The following is a 23,348-nucleotide window of genomic DNA, read 5'->3' as shown; positions in this document are numbered from 1 at the left end:
TAAGATTTTTATCATTTATGTATAGTCTTAGTATGATGGCTATACAGTGACTAATGTACAGTCTACGTGATGACGGTTATTATTATTTCTATGATAAAACATAATTAGGCTTAATTATTATTATTCATATAAATAGCAGTTTCTTTGTATATCTTTTTTATAAATCATTGTAAATAAAATAAAGTTGATAACTTTGTAAAGTAGTTTTTTTTATCAATAAAAAATCATAATAAAAAATGTATACCCGAATAAATATTTTCTTTATACCTCGAATAGAACTTAAAATTAATATTTTTTAAGGAACTTCGTTCCTGTCCGGTGTCCCACGACACCACACATTTAGTTTTTTTACATGCAGTGCATGGCGGACACCCATTGCTAAAAAAAAAACGTAATTACAAGCTGTTAGTAAAACCACAAATTATTTTTATACTCGATTTTAATAGACAGAAACATCAAATTTAATATAAATTGACTTAAATTGAAAATATTATTACCTATATGTTAAAAACGTTTGTTTGGTCAAATTTAGTGTTTGTTTTTTAATATTTATTAAAAGTCAATTTTATCCGAAATAAGTATTGGATATTGACATAAAAGTTGTTTGTTGCACTTAGATATGTACAGCGGTCATGTTTCGACATTAGCAGAATCAGAAATATAAAACCCATCTTTTCTTTTAAATAAGTGACATTACCACAGGTGTAATTAGTAATTTCTGAATAAAAGCGAATTGTTTCTTAATGGAATACTTCTTGAACGAAATCGCCAAACAAATGACTGCATTGTACCATATCGACAATGACATACTTTTGTTTTATTTTAAAATTTTGATCATATCAGGATTTATTTTATTGGAACTTAAAATTATTTATTTTCTTAATATTACAAGGAAATAATACTGATATTTCTTCATATATAATTCCTCAGCAATCATTTTAAAAACTAGTAACATTGAATAAACTGTAACAGCAAAATTTTTGCGGAATCCAAGAAATTCATAATCGCAAATGTCTTATATGGACATTTCAACCATTCTAATATATATTTTTATTTAATTTAATAATTAACATAAGAATAAATACATTCAATTTGTGCTAAAGCGTTTCATAATCTCGTGTTTATTTGTTATAAATGATTTGAATAATAACAGACATTAATTTATTTCCCTTATTTTTAAAAAGTCGTATAATAAATCTATAAATATTTATTAATTTGCTTTACATTGCTGGGTTAGCTTAAAACAATATTTTTAAAACAATTTATTGCTAGTTCCTTTTTTTAAATATCTTTAATTTATTATGGCCCCTTCATTGCGTTTTGTTTTGAGCTTTACGTTAAGCTTTAAGACGAGCAGTAGTACAAACGTCATTTGTTTAATTTTTAGGTCGACGCAGATGTGGTTACAATTATACATGAAATGTTCAAACAAACTCGTATAGTTTGCAGTGTTTCTAGACTAGTTTTGCTATTCAATTGATGAACATACTGAACGCACAATTCATGTTGGACATCACACAAATCGCGGTCACCCATCTTAAGCATGTCTTAGGATGGGTGACCGAAGTCTCAATTGAATTGTATAATGGCTGTCCCTCTCTTCGAATCGTATGACGGCTTCGTGGCAGAAATATGACATGTGGTGGCATCAACCCGTACAGGTCCACAATACGGTCCATAAGTAACATATTTCGTATATATTATAAAATATTTACGTTTTGTAGACTGTATTTTAATGAATAGAATACTGAAATTAGTTTTTAAATAATTTAGCAATTATTATTTTCAAATATGCTAAAAGAATAAAGCTTTACATATTAGATACTGACGCTTGAAAGGCAAACGTGACTAAGCGACAATGCGTGAACTTTACAGTAGACTAATTTAAAGATGAAATACCTGAAAAAAAAATATTTTAACGAATCTAGCTGTAGGATTGAAATGATTTTAATAGACCTAGAAATATATATTTTTTGCGCTTCGAATATATTGCCAATCATTTATGTACAAAGCAGTTATTGTCGCTTAGTCACGTTTGCCTTTCAAGCGTCGATACACATTTTTTTGCTATTTAGTGGCGTTGACGTCATAAGCCGCAATGCAAGCTGTCGTATTATTTCATAACTACCTCCACCAGTTTTACATTCATTTCTCAATTAAATAGAGTCCATGTTAGAGGCCATGTTAAATAAACATTTTCTACGAATCTCATTCGAATTCATAAGTTTTTTGTGTAGGTAGTTATAATTCAGTCCTCTTTGCATCTAACACATTTTATTTTTCTTTATGAAAATCAGTTCTTTCAATCTTATTGTTAATGACTAGTACATTATTAAGAATCATTAAAGGTTATTTTTATTCGCATTTCCTTTCACAAATAATAATAACTTGTAGTGTATACAAGATATGACTAGATTTTTGTTTGTACCCTGTACTTTTGATGGCAGTTTTGATTTTCGTTTTACTCATTCCATTTAGCAACGATGGAGAAATTCGAAATCCATAAACCAATAAAACACGTAGAACGAAAATCAGTCTTTTTAAAATGCAGGCCACTTATATACTATCATGCTGATATTAAAATTACAATAACATAATGTAACAAGTTATGTTTGAGATCAAAATGTTTAGTTAAAAATTTTCAAGTATGTGTATAGAAATCACAGATAATAAATTCTAGCATGTGCATATTTTTCTCTCCTGTCTGGCTTGTAGTTTCTGTAGAGATTGCCGGCGACGTCCTGACGCACAAAGCATAGCGTATTCCACAGAATGCTCCATTCTGTAAAACAAATAAAACATTACCGGTCTCTAAAATGAACCTTTAATATGTTATCTTAGGAATGTAAACTCTAGCCATTATTAATCAATTCTTAAGTCTAAGTCACTATAGAGATTAATTGAAAAGTTATACACATTTAAAATTTATCAATATCATTAAAAAGAAAAAGTATTTTCTATTCATAATGAAATTGTCGTGGCCTAAAGGACAAGACAACCAATGCATTCGTATCTAGCGATGCAACGGTGTTAGAATCCCGCAGGTGGATACCAATTTTTCTAATGAAATAGGTACTTATCAAACGTTCACAATTGACTTCCACGGTGAAGGAATAATGGTGTAATAAAAATCAAACCCGTAACATCAGAATTTGCATAATTACTGGTGGTAGGACCTCTTGTGAGTCCACACGGGTAGGTACCACCACCCTACCTATTTCTGCCGTGAAGCAGTAATGCGTTTCGGTTTGAAGGGTGGGGCAGCTGTTGTAAACATACTGAGACCTTAGAACTTATATCTCAAGGTGAGTGGCGCATTTACATTGTAAATGTCTATGGGCTCCAGTAACCACTTAACAGCCAGGTGGGCTGTGAGCACGTCCAACCATCTAAACAATAAAAATAAAAATCATAGCCATTAGAAATCATTAATAACGTCTGAACATTTCAGTTGGAAACTAGCCTTTTATTTTAAAGAATGGTGTTTTATTGCATAGCAGAATTTTTTATATAGGTACTGTTCTACCTTTACCATCACTTTGATATCAATATCGCATAAATCTTATTAAGCTTTAACAAGCAGTGATAAAAATCTGAATATCTTCATAGGATCTTGTCCAATTAATCTAATATAACCATTAATGTCTTATCTGATATCATTTATAAAACTTAAATATGGCAAAATCCTTCAAACATTTAGTTTTCTTTTAACTTTTCTGAAAACTACAGAAAATTTTACTTTCACTATTATTAGTTAACAACTAAGTGGTTTTGATTTCCTTTCATTAAAAGAATCTAAATCTTATTAAGTAAAGGGTCATCGAAGGTCAGGACTGGTCAGGACTTTGCAAGGGTATATCCAGCTTTTAAGATCCATAAATCAAATTGTAATCTAAACAATAAAGTAGCTGTTAATAAACCAGTACATAACAATCTTATTTCTTGATAATTAACGATCTTATCTCAACTTTTTTTTACTATTACTCATTATTATTATTGTACACTGTCTTAAGTTAATATTATTTTTGGTTATCATGTTTTTGTGTACAATGAAATACACTATCCTCTCCTTTTTTTTCAATGCAAGAACTTCAGTATTTGGAAAAAAATGGTCCTTAATTGAGTATCACACAGATAATTTAATAAAGCTCCTATCAGTCATATTTTACTATTATATTGGGTTATCAAGCACTTAGGTACTTTTATATCAGATGACTCACCTATACATAACTCTATCTAGCAATATATCTATTGCTCTATCAATATTTTGTCCTGTTTTGGCACTAGTTTCTAAATATGCCAAGTTGTGGTTCTTGGCAAATTCTCTGGCACGATTCTGGTTCACGAGCCTTTTCTCTTGCAAGTCACACTTGTGGCCACAAAGGACGATATCTGGATCATCACTTAAGCTGTGTGTCTGAAAAAAAATGTTAACAATCTAATATTTGTTTTTTTCTAGTTTTGCTTGCTGTAAAACATTTTATGTTGTATAATTTCTGAAGAAAGGCTTCAATAATTAACAATGTGTGATGATTAATAACATTTCTATCTATTTGGAAAGCAAGCAGCCAATAAGTTTGAACCTCATTCAGAAGCAAAATGCTACTATTTTTTCTGAGAATTAAGCAAAAATTTACAATGTCATGGAAATGTATTGAATGTAGATAGAGCAGTGCTGATTGTTTTGACATATTATATATATTGGGGGCACCTATGTAGCAGCATTAGATGACTTCCAGCAAATAATGCTTTGATAAAAAATAGACATTTTATCTCACCTTCAATTGTTCAATCCAATTGCGTACTTCAAGAAATGAAGCCTCATTGGTCAAGTCAAACAGTAATAGAAAACCCATGGCATCTCTGTAAAAGGCTGTTGTTAAACTTCTAAACCTAAAAATCATATTACTAAATTAATGACAAGTAGTTACTATTTATAAAATTATTTTAGGTAGTTTGGTTGATGTAAAATTGTTAACAACCTAATTTGTAAAGTATTTCGAACACTGCCCGTTTTCCAATTACAGCACAAGAGCGTATTATGTGGCATAATGCTCAACTAAGCTTCAGCATAATTCGGCATTGTGCGTCACTGAGTCGCATTATGCTCTGTAATTGGAAAAATTAATTACACTGCACAATGCCGAATTATACTGAAGCTTAGTTCAGCATTATGCCGCATAATGCTCTCTTGTGCTGTAATTGGAAAACGGCCACTACCTGTGTTTCATGTTTTCAAATACCTATGTAAGTTATAAACGTATTTGTTTTCTTGATTATACCTTTCTTGGCCTGCAGTATCCCAAAGCTGTAGATGTATGCGATGCTGCCTTCCGTTTTGCTGATAAATCTATAAAAGTTATTAATTATTATTGTACGAAAATCATTCCTAATCTTACCTTGTACAACAAAGACAAACTTACCACAGTTTTTTCCCTGAAATCAATTCCAACTGTTGATATGAACTGTGTATGAAACACCCCATCGGTGTACTTGTATAAAAAACTAGTTTTTCCTACTCCTGAATCCCCGACACACAGCAATTTTATAAGATAATCGTAATCCATGTTACTAATGTTCAAAAAAACTGTAAAAGTAATACATTAATGTATTTATATACCTACAAGACTTTTTAAAACGTTTAAAGCCTCGACTCAAAATTCTCAAATCTAGAGTCAGTACCATAGATTATACACTTAATATAATTATACACTTAATATAATATATGGTCAGTACATACTCAGTAGTAGTAGGGTTTTTCTCCAAAAGAAAGGCAATGGAACTAAGCCATACCGCCAATTCTTAAGTTTAATATTTTCATATATAATTTTATGTTTCAAGGCAAAAAAGATAATTCTTTAGTATTCTTTATAAAATTTATATTTTTCAAATCCGTGTAAATGTCTATTCATAATATTTTTTTCAAATATGTTTCGGTTGAAAGTTGTCTCAATCGTGTTTCTTGAAAAATCCGAGTAAAAAGTCAAAATTAGTGTTCTCCAATATAAGTCTCCGAAAGTAGAGTTAATGTATTCATATACTGGTCTAAAACTTGCAGGGCACTTATGCGATTCTTGAAGAAATGGCGAGATGATATCCTTATAAACCTCTTTTAATTAAATTTGAAATCAACTACCACATGCACTGAAGACTTTTTGGCGAAAACGCAAAGTTCAGTTGTTTTATTTTGTTCACCTAGTATTTCTTCAGGTATAAATTTGTAATAGCGTTGGTTTTTTACTGTTTAGTATCTGTGAAAGAGCACAAAATTAATTGTTGGAAAATTAAACACACTCTCTGGACGTAGCTTCTCGGGATGCTCCAAAAAGTTCACCGTGAAAGTCTCAGTAAATGACCACCATTTTACTGAAATGGGATGAACTCCATCTCATTTGATTTCATAACATTTCATGTCATATCTCATAATATTAATCAACTTCATCTCATTACACTTCATATTATCATTTGCAGAGTTGATTACTACATTAATCAAATTACTTTCTCAACCTAATTTATCTATACCGTCCCACGCTGCTAATTTAATTCATACTTACACATATTAATAATGGCCAGCATGGACAGTTTACTTCGTTTAATAGTATTCATAAAAAACGGCGATTTTTAAAAACCTTATTACTTGACACTAGCTAATTCTTGACGATCCCAAAAAAAAAAATGTACTTACCTAACTCAGGGCTGCTGATTTAAATCGTATTTGACGACTTTTTGCAAATATAACGCGAGTACGATCCAAGCATCGAAATCGTACTGAAAACGTACGATTTTTTTACATTTAATCCATTGTAACATTATTTTATTTTAGTTCTTGCAAAAATTTTATAACAATTCCTTTGTCACAAAAGAAAAATATTCAGAGCCATTAAATCTTCAAAAAAAATTCCTTTGACAGAATAATATAATAATGAACATTGGCAATATTGCCCAGAGTTTTGGGGAAGCCCCTTTTATTCTAATTTCTATACATGAAAGAAGTCTTTCCCTTCAAAGAAATAGAGTTTATATTTGTTTAACTTTTTTTTAATATACCTTTAATTGGAACGACTACGACGATTGACGACGAATGATTGAACGATTTTATTCATGCACGGTCTATTTTAATCTTGTTAATACTTGTTTTTCTTTGTTTTACGAAAAATCCGGTTCTGCTTGTTATTTTATTCTAATACATGCATCCTTTTGTGAAAATTGAACCACTGGTGTCAATAAATAAATGAAAATGAGCGATGAAAGTGATAATGAGCGTTCTCGTACTAATAAGAAGAAATTAGCACGAAGAAGCGAGAATACGGAAAATTTATTTAAAAAAAGTGACTTTCTACAATATCTAGATACGTACTATTTTCATAGTATCTTTTATTATTAACGTTGTAATAGAAGTGAATAAAAGGATGAACAAGATCTATGTACGGCTTTTTAGTTAGAATTTTCCTTGAGCGTACGACTTTTTTGTACTGTGGTACGATTGCGGCATTTTTTCATCTGGCAGCACTGAACTAACTACTAAAGCCTGCAATACATGTTGACTGTTGACCGAGCGTCGCCGAGTGAACGCCAATACCAACGTATAGACAGTTTATTTGCATTGTCTTGCCATCGCTCGGAGTCGCTCGCCTTGTTGGCCGCACTCGGCCGATAATACTGTCCACATGTTTGTCAGCGCGCCATTACGTTTGTTGGCGACGGCCGTGTGTACGCGTCCAAAATGTCACTCTCAACTGAAGGAGCCCAACGTGTGGGCACCTTTTCCAAATTTGTCTATATTGGCCATTTGCATTGGTTTTCGGTAAACGTGCCGAACGTGTAGGCAGTAACACTTTCATTGTTTTAATTTGCCTACGCTCGCGTTGGCCTAAGCTCGACCAACATGTATTGCAGGCTATAATTATGTTAATAGGTACCGTACTCAAATAAATTAAGTGTATAATCTATGGTATGTACCGTACTACGGTAAATAGGGGACTTTTGGCGGGAACGCGAGGAGTTGTGTGATTTGTTTTATTTTGTCTATTTAGTGTTTCTTCAGGTTTAAATGTGTAATCATCATTTCAGCCTATCGCCGTCCACTGCTGAACATAGGCCTCTCCAATAGATTTCCAGTGTGACCGGTCCATTGCCACCTGCATCCAACGAGACCCAGCGCTTTTTACTAGGTCGTCGGTCCATCTAGTAGGTGGCCCACACTGCGCTTGCCCCACACTGCGCTTGCCAGTACGGTGGTTTATTAACTGTTTAATATCTGTGAAAGTGCACAAATGTGGAAAAATGAAACAAAGCCAGCAATTCCAATGTCGGCTGTTCCATTGATGGTGTGTTTGATAATAATATCAGTTATACAGACGATATGGAGTTGCTGAGCCCATCGATCAGAGCTCTCAGAAAGCTGATTAGGATATGCGAGCGTTATGCGGAGGAATATAGGCTCAGATATAATGCCGTTAAAAGCGAACTGATGGTATTTAAATCAGGCAGAAAAACCTACGAAACTGCACCATCAGTCATACTCAAAGACTATGTCCTTAAGAAAGTATCGCAATTAAAGTATCTGGGTCACTGGGTCACTGAGACGCTTGCAGACGATGTAGACATGGATAGGGAGCGCAGGGCGTTGTCAATCAGGGGTAATATGTTAGCCCGTATGTTCGCACGGTGTACTGCAGAGGTGAAAGCTACTCTTTTCAGAGCATACTGCCAGTCTTTCTACACGTGCAGCCTATGGGTTAAGTATACCAAGAAATCCTACAACACCCTGCGTGTCCAGTATAATAACGCTTGATAAGAGCGATGATGTGGCTGGCGCGTCACTGTGGTGCGTCGGGGATGTTTGCAGATGCGCGAATAGATAGTTTCGCAGTAATCATTCGCAAACGAATTGCTTCCCTGATTCGCCGCGTGCGGGTTAGTTGCAACAGCTACCTACGGCTGTTCGCCTCACGAATGGATCTGGACTGACCAATAATGCAACACTGGACACGTGTGCATGTTGAGCACTCTGGATCCAAACCAGCCTTTAGGTTAAGGTAGTTTTGATGTAAATTTTGAGTTATGTTTTATTATTATTAATTGATTTTTTGTTTTAATTATTATTATTATTGATTTTGTTTTAGGCCGAGATTGTAGTTATTATTTTTATTTAATTCTAGTATAAATGAAATGTTAATGAGTGTAATATGGATGCAAAATCTGATGTAAATGAAATGGACGTAACTTCTCTGGATCCTCCAAAAAGTCCACTAAAAAAATCTTGGTAAATGACACCCATTTTACTGAGATTATATTTCATCCCATTTCATTTCATTTAATTTCATCCCAGTTGATTAATGTCTCAAATTAATCATCTTCATTTCATTTCACTTCATAATATCATTTTTCATAAAAATATGAATATAAATTAAAATAAGACATGACTTAAAGGTCTCAGTTACCAGGTCATATAATCCCATATAAAAGCGGTAATGTAATTATGTAATAATAATAAATTTATTAAAATGTATTGTGCATAAATGTATTTCAATGAGAGACTTTTAAATTAAGTTATCTATGAATGAGAGATTCTAAAATAGTAAAATAAGGGTTGTAAGAGGAAATAGGAATGAGTTAAAATTATGACTGGGAATGAAGAAAAAAGTTTCATCCCTAAAGTACATGTAGAATACTGGTAAGCTTAAAAAATAATATAATTGTGTAAGTTATGTATTTATGAAAGTGCTAAATTTATGGGAAATTATTAGATGCCCATAATTACCGTAGGTAAGGTTAAACTTACTTTCAAATTGTACATAGGTACTTGGTTCTTTTTGTACTGAGTTTTATAGGTACCTACTGTTCGACTTAAAAACTTCCGTCTGAAAGAGATTTTACTGATAGGGATTTTGCTTATTACTTGCTATCAAACTTGCTTTCAATTTTTACCAAACTTACCTACCCATCTATTTGCTTAAAACAATCCTTAATTGTTAGCTGTGTATAATGTAATTTTTTTTAGTGGTGCTTGTGACTATGGAGGTCATTGCTTAGCCCTGGCGCAAATTATTAGAAATGATACACCTTCTGCTATGGTTTTGTGTAAAAGGGGACGTCAAGGCAAGTTCATACTTATAGTTTATCATTAACAAAATCTAAAAAATCCTCCAGAATATTTTTCAATTATGTCTGTTCTAAATAAATAATGTTACTATCTTGTTATAGGGTCTTTTGAAGTAGTTGTGAATGATAAGTTGATTTACTCTAAGCTCAAAACAATGGCATTGCCAGATTATGGAGAAGTAGCTCAAGTAGTTCACGATGTTTCAAAAGGCCAAGAACCAAGGGAAATCAAAGGAGAACAACCAATCAATTGTGCTATATCTTGATTAATGCTTGAACCAGCCAGTATTATAGAAAATAGTTATGTGGTCAAATACATGTTTGATTTTTGGAAGTGTGATACAATAGACTGCACTGTTTGTTCGTACTTTATAAGGTTGACTGCTGCACATAAGCTTCCTGAGTACTGGGCAGATTTATAGGGTATGTATACTAATCTGGATTCCATATATGAAAACCTAGTTTTAAGGCCAGATGACTGATTTAACCATTTTTTTATTACTTAAAATTGCAGAAAATTGATTTTGATAACAAGTAGGACAATATATGTCATTATTTATTGCTAATCATTGATTCAATCTAAGTGATGAATTGGTTAAGACTTGAAAGGCTATCAAAAAACAGCACAAACTCACTTATGCAATTGTTGATGTTAGTATGTAGGTTGATAATATTAGGTCCTTACATATGAAAGGTGTTTTGTACAGGAGGAATATAAATTCTTTTTTTTTTTTTGTAAAATATATTTAATTAATTAAAGTATGCATTGTTGTTATCTATGCACTTTTGCCATCTCATATGTAGTTCATTGATCCCTTTACTGAAAAAAAGCCATGTGGGCGAGAATCAATCTGAGTTCAATTTTTTCCTTGTATGAAGTTGTCCAATTCCAGAAAAAGTGGTAATCTGTTGAATCAAAGCCTGGGGAGCATGGTGGATATCGCAGACATTCTTCATGGTTTGCAGTTGCTGACAATTGATATCTGCTGTAATAATTTGGTCAGATTTTAGAAAGCTGTAATAAACGACACTGGCGCTAGTCCACTAGCGGTGGACCAAACACAAGTAACTTTTTCGCAGTCAATTTTCGTTTAGGCCAGGATTTGGCTGGGTCTCCAGGCTTCAGCCATTGCAACGAGTGTTTTTCCACTTTTCATTACAAGTAATGATACGGTTTAAAATCCCTTCATTATTTTGTCGGTTGAGCAAAGTAACACAGCAGTCGACGCGTGTTTGCAAGTTCGATTCACTCAAGTCAAGAGTTTGTCTAAGTTTTCTTACTTTCGCCATTTGCGTTAAGTGGATTAATACAGTTTTATCACATACCGCAAAGCCGGCAACTATCTCTGAAGAGCTTTGCCATGGATCCGATTCGACAATAGCCTTTAATTCTTCATATTCCACTAAGGCTCCGGCCGTCTACGGGATTGGTTCTGAAGGTCGAAATTTCCAGACTGAAAACGTTGAAACCCAAAACTTACCGTGCTTTCTTTTGCGACACCAGCGCCGTACACATCATTAATCCTTCGAGCTGTTTCTGCGCACTGGTGCCACGGTAGAACTTGTACTCGTAAATATACCGATATTTCATGTTTTCCAGTGTGCGGTAATAAGCGACGCCTAAGAAAAAAAAGATGTGTGGTGTCGTGGGACACTGGATAGGAACGAAGTATTATAAAAATATTAATTTTATGTTCTATTCGAGATATAAAGAAAATAAAACTGGAGGTTTCGCAACAACCCACGGTCATTTGGTAACGTGCGAACTTATTGTGGTACACTTCATCAAGGTTGTTTGCATAAGAGTTAGTTTATTGCGCAAACGAACGCTCTGAGATAAATGAGTGATAAAAAAATGTAATTTTTTGTACGTTATTACAAGTACGTTAAGTCGTACACTGTGTGCATTACTAATAAAAATCTTACGTTACGGACGTTTTTTCCCGTTCCAAAAATTGTGAGGAAAAACAAATGAATTACTGTTTTCAAAACTCAAATGTACCTACCAGCCAAATGGAATTTGAAATTTTTAACCAAAGTGGTCAGTACAACAAAACGCTAATTTCATATGTAAGGATCTAATATTATAATAATTAAATGCAAACTATAATTTCAATGATTCTATTGTTATTGACATTATCTCTATTGTCACCCATAGATTCATCTTTAGACAATATATAAATAAAACTTCTTTATTATTTCCTATAACCCTCTGCTGGGGTGTAGGGCTGGGATCAAATCTTGCTATTTACATAGGTCTTCGGCAGTTTGTTCTAGCTCCTACCACGTAACGCCCAAGATGCCCAGTTCTTGAAAATAAAACTCGGAGGTGCAGCAAGCATAAGAAAAACAAAAAACTATTTGCCCAGGATTACCAACTTCTCACCTTTTATTATATTAAAATATATTCACAACAAAACTTAAATACATAAATAAAAGAATTGGAGATACAACAGTTGTATCATTTAAAAAGCTTACAAAAACAATAATTATAAAAAAAAACCTTCTGAACATTGAGAATCATGCGTTTTAAAAGAGCTGTAATATATTTCTGGAAACAAGAGTTTGACTATATTTTTAGCCATTTAATTTAAATAATTAATCAATTTCAATTGCTTTCTTTCAAAGGAAATGGGCTACTCTCCATACATTGCACGGCTCACTAAACGAAGTTCAAGGACAATAATGAAATTAAGTTTAAATACCAGCTATATATCCCTTTTATTATAAACAAATTAAAATCAGTATTGTTCATGGGGATACAGTGATATAAAAAAAATAAGATAAGAATTTTAGGTTATATCATATGCTTTTGCTGTCAATACACTGACACTTTAACATGATCATCAGCTTAAATATTATTTATATTAACTTTATATTACAACAAAATATAATAAGCAGGAACAATAATATCCACAATGCGCACGAGTGCGAAAAGGGGTGATCAAATGTAAAACGTCAATAAACATCAATTTTTTTTTTTGCTTAAGAACCATAATTATTCCTCCATGTAATAATTTATTCTACGGATTTAAAAGTATAAAACTAGATTTTTGTATAGATATAATACATATTTGATATTAATTTTAAAATCCATTAATAAATATGTCAGTATATTTTGTTAGTTTTTTCTCCTTCAATATTATCAATGTAGCTAAGTAAGTCATGCTAATTTCTTTTTATTTATGATTTTAATTATCCCACCATTAAAATACCCTTAAGTTTTATAATAAGTATGTAAAAATGAAATGTTTTCTATAGATATTTCATTAATGTCCTTGAGAGCACGAGTAGCTGGGCTGAAAATGGCCTATGTCCTTTACAGATTACATTTTTTTAATGAAAGTCATAAAAGCCAACTTAAATGAGATGATTCCAGAAATAGAACAATTGGTGTGCAGTTAGCAATATTGTTTGCAAACTTGAAGAGCTCATAGACAATCTTCTAAAGAGCTAATAACACTAGCCTTGTGCAGGTTTTAGATCACTGCATGTGGAGTGCATGCAGGCAGCAAACTACTTCCTCAATCTTTGCATTCATTGATAGTGCGATTTCAGAGATGATTTAAAAAGTAACGTAACTAATTTTATGAATTGAGAAATAGTTTAATTTCAACATTCCCAGATTTATTCAAAATGAGCTTAAAACCAGTAATATTTAAGTAATTCTCACGCTATATCCAATATTTTATCTATGAAATATATGTAAAATCAATTGGTTAAGATGACTTTAGCTTTTGATTAGAGCCTTAGTTCCCACCAGGTGTCCACGTGAATTTATATTACCGTGGTTTTATAAGTGAAATAAGTGAGAACTAATTGGTTCCTCGTTTACTTTTTTTGGCCAACTTAACTTTTTTGACATCCACTCGCAGCGCAATCAATTAATTAATAATAAAAAATCAATTCTCCCCCTATTTTTGAAAAATTATTAATTCGTCGTCCAAATTTAGCTGCAACGCAAATTTCCATAGTTAGATCTACGCGTAAATTTTTTGTCGAGTTTTGGGAATATGGTAGAAATTTAGCATGGAAGTTGTCAACCAGAATCAGTTAAATTTTGAAACTGGTCTATAGGCTCCACTTCACAATCGGCCATGATAGGCCAACAAATGATCGTCCATGATTGCCGCCATGATCGGGCAGCTCTCCACACAATCGTGAACGTTCATTTACTGACTGTCTAGTACTGTCTACTGTTTTGTTAAGACGTCTAGGTATCGTCGATGGAAATCGAGGAGATCGCGGCTGCGAAAATATTTTTAGTTAACTCATATAGTCATTTAGTTAATGTGCGCGAAAAAATAATCGGGAAACTCTTTTTTTATTGCCCTTGTAGACAGACGAGCATACGGCCCACCTGATGGTGAGTGGTTACGTCGCCCATGGACTTCAGCAATGCTAGGAGCAGAGCCAAGCTGCTGCCTACCGATAAAAATAAACAAGATGGAGGAAGGTGGTGGGTGGTGGCTATCAATCGGAACAAAACAAGGTCCACGCAACCATAGTTTTGTAGTCGACACAATTGACACACACTGGAGACAACTGCATCCTGACTAATCGCCGATGGTGTGGACGCTCACACAATCATGAGCCATCATTCTTTTGATCTACCGACACAACGCCGATTGTGCACGACCATACGCGATGATGGCCGATTACAGACATTTATGCCCTCTACACTATCATGAGTTTCTATAATCGCCCATCATGGCCGATTGTGAAGAGGAGCAATAAGAGGAGAAAAAAACGCTGGGAACCCCTGGATTAGAGCAAGTTTGCAGTTACTAAAATGAGTCAATTCGTTTTTTCATTCAAACGAGCAAATTATGTTTGCATTATCACATCATACCTCCCGTTTCGCCCAATTTACTCAGTAATTGTCTCTGGGACGCGTTTAGAAAATGGAATGATTGGAATAAATCTAATATTAATTATGGTTTCATCAACTTCAGTTTTCATTTCATCTACTGATGTTGTCATCATTTAGTATTGCTTTAATTGGAGAATAAGTTTTCAAAGTTCTGTCGTCAGATTTATTCACTGTGCCAACATAACTCAAGTAAATACCAAATCGAAGTTTCCCTCCAAATTGTTCTGCTATTGTCCTAAGGGGCTCTACAGTTTTCTCGCCAGTTTGTTGATCTATGCATACCATTTGACACCTGGGGCACTGCCCTTCCACCTGGAACATATGCATTTTTTTTCTCAGAAACACTGACAGATTACACGTTTTATAATTAATCCTGCTTTAATGGGGATCGGGCGACTTCTGAGCCTGCAAGTTCATGATTTTAATAAATTTATCTTTAAGTTCCCAATTTTTGCCCTGAGCAATTATATTAATTGTTTTCGGATGTAGCTTTATAAAAAAACATTGCTGATTTACTCTAAAAATAGGTAATAGAAAAATTGGTAATCTAAAAGTAAGAGAGATAAATTCTCATTGACCAAAGTGTTTCTTATTGTTTTTTTTTTTACAGAATTTTAACAATTTATGAAATTAAAACCTTAAACTCGTGATTTCCAATTATAACACTGTGCCATTCACGTTCCAACAATTCTTGTTCCATTTCTATAATGAGATTCCCTCTAAATCGGTCTGTTAAATGATTTAAATCATCAGTAAAGAGAGGATCTTTGATCTTTTCACTAAGCCATTTAACTGTTGCTTTATTAATTAGAAGATATTGAGCCTGATTGCTAAGCGACAATAATTTTTTATCTTCATCTTTCTTCTTCTTTAGAGATCTGTTGTCGTTGCTAGATTGTCGTATTAAACGAAGGAATGACACTTCAAGAGCTTCAGATATCCAGTCTGCAACTTCATCACCACAATCAATGCCCTTAATCATATCTGTACAGACTTTACTATGACAGAGTGATCCATTTTTCTGTACCTCGTTTATAGAATTTTCCAAGGGTATGGATATGGGAGTTTTACCTGTTAAAGATAAGGAATATGTAATAGCATCACATATAATATTAACTGGTATTAATCAGAAAATACATATTTACAACAGTTTGGCTATACTAAGAAACTATTATGTAGTTAAATTATGAACAGTTATTGCGTACTGAATGTCACACAGGTCTTATTCATGCAATAGCTACAAATTTGTAGGAAAGTATATTAAAGTATTTATTGCCAAAAAAGCATTAAGCAACATGCTCCTGTACCCAAACTGAAATAAACCAGATGAGTGAAGCAATATAAAAAAATAATGAATAGTAAGTTACCTGGGAAATTTAATATCATTACTTTTAGTTTGAGATCGATTTGTGGGCGAATCATGCACATACGTGTATTCTGTTTCTGTGTGAGACACACTCCATTGTCTTTAACTATCATCCATTCTCGGTCGTATTCAAAACCTTTTGGACCTATGTTCCAACCTGACAAAATTTTGAACGCTCCACAAGATTTAATTGGAAATATACATATTTCCTTTAATATTATTTTAGTACTCATTGGTGGAATGTTTATCAGTACATCATCAACATTTTTAAAGTAAATTTGTTCATTAATTATTTTATTAACATTGCCATTATAATGTTTAATCTTTGGTGTTTCTACAAAATGATTTATGATACGCTTTTGTTTTCTTGCCTTTGCATTAACAAAACATCGGCATATCATATTAACGAATTTGTCAACATCTTCAAAGGTATTGTAGTATCCAAATGATATTCTTATAGCACCTGTGGGCTTTCCATTAATTAAATCTACTTCATCTCCACATCTGTGACCAGCATTATACATATCTTTCATATCCTTGTTTGACATGTGCAAATGTCTTTGACATGATCCAGAATTACAAAAACATCCTGTTCTGACACTTATGTTAAATAAGTCTGCCATGTGTTGGAACTGAAAGTTATATGTTATTTAAAAAAACTGTTGAGTAGTATTGTTATTTTTTTTTTTTTTCCAAAATTAACTAATCATACCTCAGAAAAACCAATGTAAGTTCCATCTTCTCTCACCAGATTAAAAGTTAAAACGCCCCCTTGCTTTGTAATGTCACTAAAATCTGAATCTAAATAGAATTTGATAGCCTTTGTGCCGTTTCGATGTCGTAAATCTAATAGCTGACAATACAAATCTTTTGCTAAATAAAACGTATGGTAAGATATTGTTTCCATAATATCGTCATGTATTATTCTTGGTATGATTCTGTACATTGTATCCAGACATTGTTTTAAAGAAATTATGGATAAGAAAGATAGAGATCCATCTTCAAATCTGAAAGAAATGTAATTAAATTATTTATGCAGAAAATTGAAGTTATTTGGGTGTTGCATAAAATAAGATAATAATATACCTTTCATGAAAGATTTCCCTTTTGATATGATAGTGCTCATTACTCAATAATGCATCAACAGTGCCTCCACCAAAATACCTTTTTTGGCTTAAAACATTCTCACTAGATTTTTTAACTAATAAAGCTCCCAATCCAGTTGGGAAACCAAAAATCTTATAAAACGATAAAGATACAAAATCTGGTTGCACTTTTGTGAGATCCAATTTACTGGTAGCAACATATGCAGCAGCATCTAACAGAACGTACCAGTCACTGTTTATCTCACATAAATGCTTTTTCAAGTGATTGTTCAGACATCCATTTTTTATATTCTCTATGCAGTTTAAAGGGTATTTAAAACCATTGAAATTACTCTGAGCAGGATAAGCAACAAGACTGTTACCACCATTTGTGTATTTGCTTGTTTGTTTGGCTTTCGTGTTTATGACATTTAAGAAATCTTCATGGGCTATGTGGACTACTTCTGCATCTTTGTCTACTGCAAGTTCTCTTAAGCCAACAACAGATGTGTGATTATCTTCTAGGTAAACAAAGGAACCACAATTTAAATCATCATCTTCATTCTTCATAAATTGAAATGATTCAATAACTAATTTCAAGGCTTGAGTGGTTCCAGATGTGAAAATCAACGTATATGTTGAAGGATCTGTATTGAAATGTTTTAGTATGAGACATCTAATTTGTTCTATGTAATCTTTTGTATTTTTATCTGTATGAGGATTCATATAAACATTTTTTAATAAGTCTTCATTTATGGACGTAATCAAACTTTTTGGGTATAAAGTAGCACCGGCATTGTCCAAATAACATCTGTCTGTGAAAGCGGAAATAAAAGGAATCAATATTTAAACATCTGGTTCACAAATTACCTTACTTTTAATTTTGTTATTTAAAATGTTCTTATTTGAATTGCATATATACATATATTTTGATATTTTAGCCATTATTTTTAATTTTCTTTTTAATCTGTATAACAAACATGTTCGGCTGGTGCTGTGATTCATGTTAGATAGCCAGCTATGCTGAAAGTTTTTCATTGTATCCATTGGGCCAGAACAAAATATTTCAACAAACAACTATTGTAAGGGTAGCCGTTTTCATGCATTCTCCAGATATTAATCATAGATACATGAGACACCACCTCTTCCCAGTTATTACTACGACTGAACGTACCCTTGCTTTTTATTCTCTGAAGCAGTCAATTTATTTTGATTATATGGCTCAAATAGCTGTTGTACACAATGATTGAAGCTTTAATGTCCAGTTATAAGGTAAGTGATGTAATTCATATTGTGAAGTGTTCAATCACTATCACAGGAAATTTTCTTCACCAAGTTAGAGAAATAAAAAAAGATGGCCAGGTTGTTTTTCTGCTTTATTACTGTTAATACTGGGGGTCAAGATAGTCAGTAAAAAACTAATTGAAATTTTAATAACGCAGATAAGTTAAAATAAATAGTCCTGCCAGAGCGAGAGGCCACTAGACTACATTTTTAGGATTTGTCAAGTTCAAATACTACAATAACATTTCCATTAAAAAAACATGTATTTCATTTTTCGTAACTGTATAATTTTTTGGCAATAATTATATTGACGCCTAGATTCTTCTATAGAACATCAACATAGTCAGTAATATAAAATGCTTCATTTCAGTTACAAAATCATAAAGTTAAGCATTAAACAACGTTCACTGGATTCCAAGAAGTTAATTATAGAGGAAGTTGTTTGATTGTGAAATTTTTAATTGATTTAACACTAAAATCAGGAATATTAGATTAGAACTAATTTTACTGTAAATTGCAATAAACATACAAACATAGACTTACTATAAAATACTACCATGTATATTTAAAAAATGATTAACAGCTCATTTACCTCCCAGTCTTGCAAACTCTGATGTAATTTTTATCATATCATCGGGCTTTATTATTTGACTTAGCACGGTCATCTCTGCGGATTCTTCATTAGTACCTAAAATAATTGTTATTAAATAAAACTGAAAGCGAAATTATATTATAAACAATAACAACGACGCACGTTCTTCTTTTTATATGGTGAAATCATAACTGGTCGTTGGTATGTGTTCATTGTACATTTAACCTTGTTGTAATAACAACTGTTTTTATCGGGCAAATAATTACATTTCGTCCAAGGCACTTAGGAGTGTACATTTCAGTAGCATGTCAAAATTGTCAAAACTTCAATTGTGAAATGAAACTATATCTATTATCTATGGCTGAAACATAGATGATACACTTAATATTTATGAGACTGAAATTGAGTTGACTTCTTGGTTTTTTAGTATGGCAAGCAGTTTCTTGCAAAATTAATATTGATGGTGCCTCGTTTATTTATTTCTAAAGGAATTAATTATTTTAATGTAATGATCGTAATGAAACGGGAGAAAATAAACGAAGAAATATCCTAGTAAAGTGGTAAAAATTATCAAGATTTCAGTGAATTTTTCGGAAGTGTCATAGAAGCGACGACGTTCCGTAATTTTGTATAATAAAAGATTAATGGGCTACCATCATTACACGTCTATACTAGAAACACTAAAATATCATATTAAAACATTTCAATGACTTCGCTCCTCGCTTCCCCCCAAAAAAATCCGACGTTTTAATTTTGCTCTATAATTTAATGGTATCACATTATCAGACTACTTGAAAAAACTATGATACATTCCCTTATTTTATTTGACTCTTTGATGATAACAACCATTTTCTATGATTGTGGACTTTTTGACGCGTACGCGAGATTTCAAGATGTGCGAATTATCTTTTGTGTTTCCTCAGGTTAAAAACGTGTTATATGAAGCTCTATGAAAGTATGTACACAAATAACACTATGATGCATATATCTACCGCGTACAAGTTAGCAATGCACTTCGGTTTTTATATTAATACTAATTTTCCATGAACATCACTTATTAGAAAATTGTATGAGCAATTATTGAGCAACTCTATGTTTCCTACTATATACTCCATAAAGTTTTCTCTGACGATCTGTTTAAGATGATTTAATTACCATCTTAATTATTATTTTACCATCGCATCATCAGTTATTGAGTTTATTTCTACTAAATCTTTGGAGCCCTTGGAATTGTCGAGTTCATTTAAAATTAGAATGAGCTTCCTTCCACATTGTTCCAACAATAAATAAACAAGTTAGTTACGAAAATCGGTGAATAAACTACTATCTAGTAAGAATGACTAGTCGTAGATCCATAATCTTCGTATTAATAATAAGAGTTAAAGTACTTAAGGTATGAAATTGCCGTTTTATTGTAATAGGTAGGTACTTCGAATTGACATAGAACCTTCATGGCTTGAGATTTTTCAGTGAAACTTTTTCAAATGGTACCTATGAGGTTTTTCTTTTAAAAAATGTGCAACTTTCGATTATTGACTTTTAGTTGTTTTTTTTATTCAGTTTAGACAGGAAAGAAGGATACTTCGAAAATTCGAGTGATTTTTGAATACGAGTTCCAACGCAGAACTAACGCTGCAGAAACAGCACGCAATATCAATGTTGCACTTGGAGAGGGAGGGGATGCACCGTGCGATTTTGGTTTAAGCGCTTTCGTGATAGAAATTTTGATTTGAAGAACGAACCACGTGGAAGACACATGTGAACAACAATGAATTGGAAGAGATGGTGGAAGCCGATCCGAGCCAAATTACCCAGGAGTTAGCGGATTTTTTTTTAAATTTTTCTGCCCGGCGGCCTAACCTCCTACACGACTCCCCTGCACTCTTCGCCCAAGCGTCCGATCCCCTCTGAGGTCAGAACTCGGATGAAGTAAGGGGGTTGCCGCGGTCAATACTACAACCAGACGGCGCAGCTCACCCCAAGGACGCACGGCTGACGGAGCCTTGGCGAATCGGCGAATCGAAGGCTCTGTAACGTCGGCCGTCTCGGTACGTCAGGCCGCCCAGACGGTGCCGCTGGTGTCCGGAATACCCCGCTGGACCAGAACCAGCCTGCCGGGTCGGGACGCGATACACCGCCAACCGGTTGCTCTATTATTGATACTTTTTAGCGGCGCGCTAGAGTGCTGGTAGCGCGCCGCGCGGCCTCTACTCCCTCAGGTCGCCCCGTGACCTTCACCGGGGGGAAACCGCCACCTACAGGGGCCGGGATGTGCGAGCGTAGTCCTTCCTCTGGCCCCCCGGAGGGATTGACGGCATTTTTTAACGTTTTTTTTAAGTGATTTTATGACCTGGTACTTAAGTATTTTTTAGTAGACCTTTAGGTCATGTTTTATTCTTATTTTTTCAATTTATATTCTTATTTTTATGAAAAATGATAATATGGAGTGAAATGAAATGAAATGAAGATGATTAATTTGAGATATTAATCAACTGGGATGAAATGAGATGAGATGATATGGGATGAAATATAATCTCAATAAAAGTTATTAAGGTGGTAGGACCTCTTGTGAGTCCGCGCGCGTAGGTACCTCCGCCTTGCCTATTTCTTATAGTAAAACTTGCAGTAAAACAGCCCCGACTCATGGATCGGTGTTCACCATTATTGCTCCATGATAACGCGAGACTTCATACAGCACGAGAAACCGTTTTAACTCTACAGGATTTTGTTTTTTTTTTATTGCTTAGATGCGTGGACGAGCTCACAGCCTACCTGGTGTTAAGTGGTTATTGCAGCCCATAAATATGTTAAATGAAAAAAAAACGAATTTCAATTTTTCACTACAAATCAGCAATTTCACACTTTAACCCCTAATGGATGGTAGTAAAATTATTATTGACCTGTATATAAATAACGTCGACAATAGATATTGACTTTATTTACAAATAGCATAAGGCTTGCATTACAACATTTAGTCAATAAATAAATATATTAAAATGCATGTTATAGCAACCCTAACGCCTGCCGCGTCGGCAGCCGAATACGTCCGCACCTCGCTCGCTACCATTCCTTTTCGAACTTGTTTGTGGGACCCTCTGGAGTATTCATACCCAGTGCTCCAGCTGGACAACACAAAAATGTTTTTTAAGATTTTATAGCTGGAGACCAAAAATATATTGCTTACAATAAACCATTGAAATTGTCATCTGGGTATTCTACTTGTACGTTTAAAGCGCGATTCCTAGCAGTTTTATGATGCAAGTAAAATATGTCACTATTTGTGCAAAAAAATCTAAAAAAATCAATCGCGATGTGGCGACTGGAAATCGTTGATTCATTAATACATAATAACATGCTTTCGATATTTTTTTATATTATTGCTATGTAAATGAAGGATATATTGATCATTAGGGATAACGATATTATGCGTGAGACTGAATATTGTAATTATAGTAAAATCTAATTTTATTCATATAAATGAGCATACAAGACCTATAAATGTCACGGGATGTCAATCGGTTTTAGAAACAGGTCAGTGTCAATTACATGCGGTCAAAGACCCAGTTGTAATATCATTGCTATCCCATTTATCAAAACAGGAATATCTTATTTTTTCATAACAGAAAGAGAAAGGATGGCGGTATCTTTTTCGCAAAGCCAAACGTTTAATAAGCCATCATTATTATGTCTTTAAGCCTGAACAGACACTAAAATAATATGAACAATTCACAAAACATGCAGCACAATTAGCCCTGCTAGTACCTAATTACTATCATTATTATTTCTAAGAACACACATTCAAATGTTAAACAAGAACCAAAGGCTTTGAACGTAGTCTCAGCACATATAGGTACCTCAGACACCAGCCCCTTCGTAAATTGTGTTACACCAATTTAATTATTGCTTTTATGGAGGGCTTTTAGTAGCTTTTAGTAGCAAGCGGCGCCGTGATCGAATCCTTAAGTGAATTGAACATCTATGACAGAAGACCTATATTTTTCTATTTTATACACACTTTTAGATTCGCTATCTCTATAATATGAT

The 23,348-nt window shown here is 33.4% G+C and overlaps 2 protein-coding genes and 1 non-coding gene across 5 annotated transcripts; 1 reads left to right on the top strand and 2 right to left on the bottom strand.

Moving 5' to 3' along the window:
* Window positions 1-421: 421 nt before the first annotated feature.
* Window positions 422-5,699, bottom strand: LOC101736517 (ras-related protein Rab-27A). Its single transcript, XM_004924006.5, has 5 exons — window positions 5,424-5,699; window positions 5,283-5,350; window positions 4,779-4,893; window positions 4,221-4,417; window positions 422-2,782 (listed from the first exon to the last, which is right to left on the bottom strand). The coding sequence occupies exons 1-5, from the start codon at window positions 5,565-5,567 to the stop codon at window positions 2,677-2,679; spliced, it is 630 nt and encodes a 209-aa protein (XP_004924063.3). The 5' UTR covers window positions 5,568-5,699; the 3' UTR covers window positions 422-2,676.
* A 4,673-nt stretch (window positions 5,700-10,372) lies between these two features.
* Window positions 10,373-12,557, top strand: LOC101744166 (uncharacterized). Its single transcript, XR_009973832.1, has 2 exons — window positions 10,373-10,527; window positions 12,372-12,557. It is a non-coding gene; the product is annotated as an uncharacterized LOC101744166 (transcript).
* mal (molybdenum cofactor sulfurase) lies at window positions 12,465-20,269 on the bottom strand. Of its 3 annotated transcripts, none has more exons than XM_038012679.2 (7): window positions 19,467-20,269; window positions 19,305-19,400; window positions 17,430-18,243; window positions 17,056-17,350; window positions 16,345-16,975; window positions 15,615-16,048; window positions 12,465-15,289 (listed from the first exon to the last, which is right to left on the bottom strand). In XM_038012679.2, exons 2-7 carry the CDS (start codon window positions 19,375-19,377, stop codon window positions 15,068-15,070), a joined length of 2,469 nt encoding a protein of 822 aa, XP_037868607.1. In that variant the 5' UTR covers window positions 19,378-19,400; window positions 19,467-20,269; the 3' UTR covers window positions 12,465-15,067. The 3 variants fall into 3 exon arrangements, with proteins under 3 accessions (XP_037868607.1, XP_037868608.1, NP_001106746.2); XM_038012680.2 differs by having other exon boundaries at window positions 19,571-19,657; NM_001113275.2 differs by having other exon boundaries at window positions 14,868-15,289; window positions 19,305-19,621.
* Window positions 20,270-23,348: the final 3,079 nt, after the last annotated feature.

This window comes from Bombyx mori, chromosome 9 (genome assembly GCF_030269925.1).
Source record: "Bombyx mori chromosome 9, ASM3026992v2".
NCBI classification, from domain to species: Eukaryota; Metazoa; Arthropoda; class Insecta; order Lepidoptera; family Bombycidae; genus Bombyx; species Bombyx mori.
This window is presented reverse-complemented; position numbering and strand designations above follow the sequence as displayed.

What these genes read in the sequence shown, in the direction of transcription:
- LOC101736517 (XM_004924006.5), bottom strand. Translation starts at nt 5,567, where the DNA reads ATGGATTACGATTATCTTATAAAATTGCTGTGTGTCGGGGATTCAGGA. An exon ending in ATTTCAGGGAAAAAACTGTG is followed by an intron (nt 5,351 to 5,423) that starts GTAAGTTTGTCT and finishes TAACTTTTATAG; the next exon opens with ATTTATCAGCAAAACGGAAG. An exon ending in ATTGGATTGAACAATTGAAG is followed by an intron (nt 4,418 to 4,778) that starts GTGAGATAAAAT and finishes ATTTTTTTTCAG; the next exon opens with ACACACAGCTTAAGTGATGA.
- mal (XM_038012679.2), bottom strand. Translation starts at nt 19,377, where the DNA reads ATGACCGTGCTAAGTCAAATAATAAAGCCCGATGATATGATAAAAATT. An exon ending in AGAGTTTGCAAGACTGGGAG is followed by an intron (nt 18,244 to 19,304) that starts GTAAATGAGCTG and finishes CCGCTTTCACAG; the next exon opens with ACAGATGTTATTTGGACAAT. An exon ending in AATGATATTAAATTTCCCAG is followed by an intron (nt 16,049 to 16,344) that starts GTAACTTACTAT and finishes TATCTTTAACAG; the next exon opens with GTAAAACTCCCATATCCATA.